At 37.6% G+C, this 8,067-nt stretch overlaps 1 protein-coding gene across 1 annotated transcript in view; it reads left to right on the forward strand.

Annotated features, from left to right (window-relative positions):
- The window catches only part of ADGRG7 (adhesion G protein-coupled receptor G7), a 28,783-nt gene extending 21,337 nt beyond the window's left edge, over window positions 1-7,446 (forward strand). Inside the window, exons 14-18 of the mRNA XM_013106097.5 lie at window positions 1,231-1,595; window positions 2,770-2,851; window positions 3,840-4,001; window positions 4,797-4,953; window positions 6,140-7,446. Of these exons, the coding sequence (XP_012961551.2) occupies window positions 1,231-1,595; window positions 2,770-2,851; window positions 3,840-4,001; window positions 4,797-4,953; window positions 6,140-6,358 (985 nt within the window). The 3' untranslated portion in view covers window positions 6,359-7,446. The remainder of the gene's footprint in view (window positions 1-1,230; window positions 1,596-2,769; window positions 2,852-3,839; window positions 4,002-4,796; window positions 4,954-6,139) is intronic.
- Window positions 7,447-8,067: the final 621 nt, after the last annotated feature.

An 8,067-nucleotide genomic window follows, 5' to 3' on the forward strand; every position in this document is an offset into this window, starting at 1 on the left:
CCCCTGGCCTCACTGATGTCTGTGTGACTGCCTTGGTCAGGCATTTGACAATACAGGCCCTGAGCTGTATTGTTGCTACATTGACCCATGCTACACGTTGAGGTGTTTAGTTCACTGTGCTCACTTAATACTTACTAAATGTGTAATAGTCTTCCATCACCAGTGTGACCTACTTTATACTTTCTTGTGTGCCCTGTGCCCTGGTATTACAATGTCTAATGAACTGTCGTTCTTCTAGCCAGTTAGCAATACGCCTGTTACACTGGTGTCTTCATTCAAGGCTAATCATTTCAGTTCACTCTCTTTTCTCTCAGACTTTTAGTGTTCATGTAAAAGCATGTATATCACTCCTCAGGTTCTCTTCTTGCTATCCAATTTAAATATTTCTTTGATTTCTTTTGCCTATTTAAGAGTTTCTATATTACAGACTCCTGTTTATAAAATGGCTGTAGTAAATGGTGGATTTCAAAGCATCATGAATATATAGTAACAGAGGTTATGTACACTGTTTGTGTTACTGTTTTATTGTGAATGACTTCATTGAAATACAATCACAGCACACTTCCTAGATGGACATGCTTGGGATTAATGGTGTCATGAGATTCTGCCTTGAACAAGGAGCAAAGTCATGCCAACAGAGCTGTGGCATTAAGAGCTGTAGATTAAGAACTATCTCATCTCTCTTGCACTAATGTAGATTTGGAGTAATTCAAATCTACATTAGAATTCAAATTCAAATTGACCATCAAGGTCAATGTTTTTAGGATTTTTGAAGCTTCCAGGCTTTACCTTTTAAGTGCATTTACAAGACAGCATTTGGAAGTTATTATTATTTATTATATTTTAGTTATTATTATAGTTATTATTATTCTTTAGTACCTTGACGAGTGCTTAGAAATACTCATCTTATGCTCTTAACACCGAAGAAAATGGTCCTAAAAGAGCAGAGTGACAAAAATTAAATGCATCCCAAATTCTTTTGGAAAGAGTCCAGTCCTAGAAGGGTCTTCTCCGTTCTAGTTGAAATCAGATGAAATTGAAGAATTTGGTAAGGTGTCTGAGAGTTACTACAGTGTAAAATTCTGCAAACAAGTTATTGCTTTTTCTATAAATATATATTAAAGACTGCACACTCTAGCTTGCTTTTGACATCAACAGAAACAAAGAAGTATTTTATATTTTTTCTTATTTTGCTTTACCTTTTTCTCTTAAATGTATTTCTACCAATAGGAAAACTCGGAAGTCATCTGTAACATGGATGTTAGTGAGTCTCTGTTCCTCAATGCTAACTTTTAACATCATCTTCATCTCTGGAATTGAAAACCAAAATGCCAGGAATCACAGCAGCAATACCAGTGGATCTGAACAGCAGTACAGTACTTACTATACCACCAATAACACCTTGCTCAAATCTGACCTGGTAGATCCTCCTGCAGACTCCTGGTGTATGGCTGTGGCTGTCCTGCTGCACTATTTTTTGTTGGCAACGTTTATGTGGACAGCACTCAATTGTGCACAACTGTACTTATTGCTGATTAGAGCCATGAAGCCCCTTCCTGGAAACTTCATTGTAACCATGTCAGCAATTGGATGGGGTAAGATTTAAAGTCCTATACGTGGCAACTCTTACCACACTACCAGTACATAGTGCATTCAAGAAGAAGTATGAAGATAGCAGATCAGTAGTGAGCAACTAAGAATCAATGTCTCTCTGGCTTAGGCAACATGGTTTAATGAATAATCTCCTGTTGCACCTTGCACTACTGGTATAAGTTGAGCTTGTTTTCACTGTCCTGATATGGCACTGAAACAGAGCTTGTTCACCAGAACCACAGCATATATCTAGTGCACGCAGGAGAAATTTTCACAGTAATCAAGACACTCAATAGTCTTTTTCTGTCAACTACAGGATTATTTTTTTTTCAGGTACAGTGGTTGTGTATATGGAGTCAAGTTCTTCATTTAGATATCTCTGAGATTCCTTGGGACCTCAACCAGAGCCTTGCATGCATCCAAAAGCAAGGATTGACTTGTATAAGTTGTTATAGATTATTTATTAATAAGCAGAGAGTGCATTCTTAAAATACTATTGCAATTAGCAACAACACTGCAGCTTGAAAGGAGACTTTTGGAGGACTGAAGAATGCAGCCAGATGCTCACTAGGTATAGTAAAAATCTCAGCCTCCTGCCTTTTCCACATTGTGTATTCAGCTAGCGTGGTATGTGTTTTTGATGGCACCTACCAAGCAGCTTTAGATTCAGATTGTTTTATAGTTATGTTTTGCATTTGGGTGGAGGCAGAGGCAATTATTTTATAACTTCTAAAATTTGGACTGCACGTGCAGGCCAGAAAATGTTCAGTGAAAGCTGCCTGGCTATATGTCATTGCTCTCCACAGATATTAGCATGATAACACAACATTAGATTCCTCACTGTCCTGTGACTGCGTGTCTAAAAGAGCATGATTCTGACTCACTGCTTGTCAGATTTTGAGAGCACAGCGATCTGGAAGATTTACAGTAGAGCTGAAGGAGGGAGAGAGCAGCATGTTTATTTCCCAGACAAAAACCAGTGTGGGAGGCTCCTTCCCATGAAATGTGCTACTTAAACTCTTCTAACAGGTAGTTAGGGCACAGGGAAAACAGGAAATGAAGCAAAGGGGTCAAGGACGTAACTACACAAGAGCAAGAAGCTGTTTATGTGGAATGGAGTTAGGGTGCACCTATACAACTGAACAATAAATTGCTAATGTCTCTCCTATCAATTAGGAATCCCTGCTGTAGTAGTTGCAGTAACACTTGGAGCTACTTATAGAGAAGGAAAAGCTTTAAACTACCGACAGGAAGAATTGTAAGTTTGTGTATTATTACAATACTTGTTATTGCATGTCTTGTGTGATGGCTTAATATTAATACTATTCTCAATTTATATGGTATATTATTTTGTAAATGTAAGTACCTGTACTAAAAAGAAAACAAAACTCTTCACTCAAGGTCAACTTTCACTATAAGGAATTGCAGTTTTTCCTCACTAAGGACTTAGGGTACTGTACCCATATCTGCCCTGAATGCTACTGCAAGATCTCCTGTGGCTTTAAATGGGAACTGTAGATGCTCTTACACTGACTAAAATTCAGGACCTTCACTTAAGTTCATAACTGCATTTCAGTACCTAAGCTTAGTCCTCACATTTATTTGAAATCTTTCTGGCCAACATAACTATATCCCTAATTACTCTATGTGTTTGGTACCTGCACTTAAATTTTGCCAGCACACCAAAGCTGGATAGGGGCTTAGTGTACCCTGGTGACAGTGGATGATGCAGAATTTTTGGATGCAAACAAAAATGCCCTTCCACATGACAGTGATCTTGTGATACTCATGTAGGGAGTGTTGACTTCTAGCTTGAGATTATTTGTCAGTGAAAAAAAAAAAAGGTAAATATTTTACAGGGTAATCCCATCTTCCTGAAGTTGCCACTGTTTTTGTTTCAACTTTTGTCCATAATGTCTTCCTTTTAACTCTTTAGCTTTATTATAATACATGTATATACCCTAGAGATCAAATAGTATATGGTGGCCAGATACGTATATGGTTAGCTATAGGGTTAGCTATATTCCACCTTATAATATTTTCCTATGCAGTTTATTTGGTAAATCACTTTGAACTCCCCAGAGAAAAGAAAAGCATGATTGAAAGTCCTCAGTTGTCCAGGACTGGTTGCCTTTCAGAGAGAGGTCCTTTGGGATTAAAAAGAGGTTTACTGTTTTGTTTTGTTTTGGTATTCTGAATAATTTGTCTAACATATCTTTTGAAATGGCCTCTCTTTTTATGAAAAGTTGCTGGCTTGCAGCCCTGGATCAAGATCAGAATTTCAGCATAAAAAAGCCCATGTTGTGGTCATTCCTTTTGCCGGTAGCACTGATACTCCTGTTTAACATTATCATCTTCATCAAGATCATTGTCTCTGTGATATGGAAGGAGAACAAGGATTTGACAAGGTGAGATGGCACAGAACTCCTCAGATCTTTCAGATGTATTCCTTGATCTCTTGTTAAGAGCTCAGGTTTTCTTGTCACAAATTTGGATTTCTGAGAAAATCTTTTGTTTTAAAGAAATGTGCATTTAAAGCTGTCAGAGAATGAATTCCATAATGGGTCACAATATGTTCGTTTGCATAGCAATGAACACATTACAGGCTTTCCCCCAGCCACCACTTTTTTTTTTTTTTTTTGCAGTGTTACTCGAGTTCAATGAAGGTTATGTGCAATTTAATCAGCATTAAAACAGATTTCCCTGCCTGGTTTTAAATCAACACTCTGTGTATTGTCACAGGCTAGGCATCACAGACTTTACAGTGTTCATTGTATTACTTAAAAGAGAATTGCTTTAATTTTCATTATCCCAAAGGACTGACCTGTTCAACAAAACTTTGCACTTTATTCCCTTTATGTACAATTTTCATGGTTGGAGCAAACCAAAATGCCTTCTCTCTGATTCCTCTACGGCTTGAGAGAAACTGGATATCCAAACTTCAATGGCTGCTTATTCTTATACTGAAAATTGAGACTATTTGGATCAAAACTGTAAACATCCTAAAAGGTTTATAGTAACTAGCATATTAATTTTTAATGTATCCTGTTGCCTTGGTAAACCTCATGTTTTTGTTAAAGAAAGATATATCCATGCAGAGATTATTCAGATAAGCCTTTCTTTCTTTCTCTCTCTCTCTCTCTCTCTCTCTCTCTCTCTCTCTCTCCCTCTCTCCTTCTTTTTTTTTTTTTTTTCATTTCTAGGAATAAGAAGGATTCATTCATGGGAAAGATCACCAGCACTATCTCTGTAGTTGTAGTGCTTGGAATCACCTGGACAACAGGCTACTTCATGCTAATAAATCAAGAGGAAACTAGTCTTGTTTTCAGCTATGTGTTTTGCATTTTGAATGCTACACAGGTGAAGTATCTGACAATTCTGAAACTAATAACTGAGATAATGGAAAAAAGATGTCTGATTCATTTGTCAAATGAATGGTGGTATAGTGGCTAAGTTTTTGGAAAGCAGTTGCATAGGTTCAGAATTTTTGCTCAGAAAAGGGTATTACCCTTCTGGTCTGTCACTCATAAAACATTTCCCATCATACAAATCAGTCCAGGACTTTATTTCAAGGTCACCACTGAAAAGACCACCCTGACTGGCTTCTCTTGCACCGAACTGTATATGATATTAAGAGTGAACATCAGGAAAACCTTCTTTATCTCCTGGGAGAGAATCCCTGGGAAGTAAGTAGAGCTTTATGGCTTGAGAACTTTCATAGTGATTCTGGATGGAAGCCTACAGGAAAGGACCTGCCTTGCTTTCCCCCATAAGTAACGTGGCCTTGGTGGATTCTTGGCTTTATATTCGTATAAGGCATAGGAACTATGAAGTACATGGAGTAGTGAATACTTCCTTGTCGCATCACTGAATATTTTCTGTGAAATGGCTGATTCGACATATGTGACAATTCTCTCATCCCCATATCCTAAACTGTTTACTGTCAGCTTGACGTAATGAAAACTGCAGCCCTGTACTCCAGTGGGGATTAGATCTGCAAACTCTCCCTGCAAAAAGTTCTGAAGAGATTATCACTCTACTAATGGATTTAGTGATTTAAAACTGAAATCACGAACAGAGCTAGACCACGGTTCTCTCTGTTTAAAAGCATCATTCTGTTCTCCTTTTCCCTCAGCATTCTCCTGAAATGCTTTAAGTGAGAATTTAGAACTGATATAGAAATTCTCAAGTCTGGTTTTCCCTCCGTGTGTGTCTGCTGAAAGTGCTGATAGGGCACACCAGCCATGTTCAGTGCATAAGGCACACCCAGGCAGGTCCTAGTTCATTCTGTCCAGCAAAAGGCAGTAACACCTTTCTGAGATAACCCATTACAATGTGCAAATGAGGCAACTATTGCTGCAATTTCATAGTTATATAGAATAATTTTCTCCAAGAAAGTAGTTCTTGTATTCCAAGGCATTAATGTCATTGTTAGTGGTTACAGAAAACTATTGTACAGTTAACTTTTTCAGGTCAAATAATATTGACTAATCTCTTCTGGTTTTATCAGTAAAACATTAACACCGTGCTTTTGTTTACTCTACAGGGAATTCAGATTTGTATTCTGTACACTTTCAGATCACCAATCTTCAAGAAAAAGGTTTCTAAAATGAGTTCTGCTTTGAAGATGCCAGAGATATCAGTCTACCTGCATTCACAAATTTACCATGTTTCAAAATTACGGCCTGTAAAATATTTCCGGGAAACTTTCAGATCATTTGAGACAGAAAATATTTCCTTTTCCACCCTCTCTGATAGCTATTAGAAACCTGTAAATACGTGAAATATAAACCCGTATTTTTTCATAGTTTGCTTTACGTATGTCTCACTGGTATGCTGAATGACGGACAGACTATTCCAACTGCAGGTGGCTTGGTATAGATCTTCAGACCAGAACAGCAGGAGTCAAAAGCAGGACCACATGCGTGTGATTGTTACGAGTCAATGCAGCATTAGACCCTCTTGATGCCCCTTACACAGTACAGAAGTTGCTCTGTTTATGCCCTTCTCATTTCTCAGGCCTGTTGAACAAGATTTCTTAGCTTATGCTATGTAGCTCTCCTATCCCTTTTGTAAGAACAATTTTATTTTAATCGGAAACCAAAAGGTAAATCAGCTGCACAGTTCGTACCGGTTCTGGGCACAAACTGTATGTACTACCTCCATGAAATGTTGGCTTTATGACTGTCTTCACAGAAGATAACGTGTCTTAGAATTTTTTTTTTTTTTTTTTTTTCCCAAATAAAACTTCTTCAGATGAAATGACAGACAAAATATTCAGTTTTCATATGACAACATGAAGAAAGAGAAGTTAGATACTTGAAGAGCCAGGCTGGGAAAGAAATCCTTTATGACTATATAACATAGGTCCTATTCACATCACCCCTGGCTTTAGCCTGTCAGGGTGACTGTTCTCTTTGGGAGGCCGAAGTGCTTCAGTTACCATCCTGCTCTGTGCTGGCTTTCGGCCGTGCCTGTCTCTCTGGCTCTCTGTCACTTGGCTTTATGGAGAGTTTGGGAGAGGAGTAAGATCTTCTCACTTTGGGACTCGAGCAAAGCTCTATGGGCTCTTCTCTAACAAATGGGAATAACAGTACTGACTCACCTCATTCTCTCCTGTCTGAGAAGAAAGACCAAGAAATTTAGACAGGCAACTTTAAAAAACATTATTTCTTTATTCCATTCTATGAATAAATACACTCATGTGCTTTTCCATGAATGGTTTTAACAAAATAAGAACACCACGTTGAATTTTACATAACCCATTTTTAAGGAGCATGCTGAAACCAGCCAGACACACACTTTTTTTTTTTTTTTTTTTTTTTTTAAATAAATGTGTGGTGGTTTTGGAAACTTCCAGGCTGCTCTAAATAAGACCTGTGGGCATGATCAAATGCGATGACTGAATGTTTAGGGACTGTGTCCCCGAGTATGCTGGACATGGTAAATAAGATTTTGTGAATGTCTTCATAGAAGTGTTTCAGATGTCCTGAAAAAACTTCTCTGTATCTTAGAAATGTGTGCTCTCTCTATGAGGAAGAAAATAAATATTTTCTGGCACTAATAAGCCTCAGAGAGAGTGGTCCTATCAGATAAAAAGCTGAAGTTCGTCACCACTGCTTCAGGAAGGCAAAGAAGGTCAGTAATATTTATCTAACAAAGGTAATTCATAATATTTTTTTGGATAGGTTGTGTATGTTCCTAAGCAGTATCCATCATTTATTTGTAAATCAAATGTACAACACCTGCCTTTGTCAATTCCTTTAGTTTTATTGAAGAAAGAGTATTTTAGAAATTACAGTGTGGTTTAGGAAGGATGATATTTGATCACATTTTAAAAAGCAGCTATAAAATGAGAGGGTGGCTCCCTAAAAGAGTGATACGATTTTCTAGTTTACAGTGTTTTTCCTCCCACAAACAAAAACTGAAGAGAATTTTTAACACTGAATTGGCAAAGTGTTGACTTTTAACTAA

Source organism: Anas platyrhynchos, chromosome 1 (genome assembly GCF_047663525.1).
Source record: "Anas platyrhynchos isolate ZD024472 breed Pekin duck chromosome 1, IASCAAS_PekinDuck_T2T, whole genome shotgun sequence".
Lineage (NCBI taxonomy): Eukaryota > Metazoa > Chordata > Aves > Anseriformes > Anatidae > Anas > Anas platyrhynchos.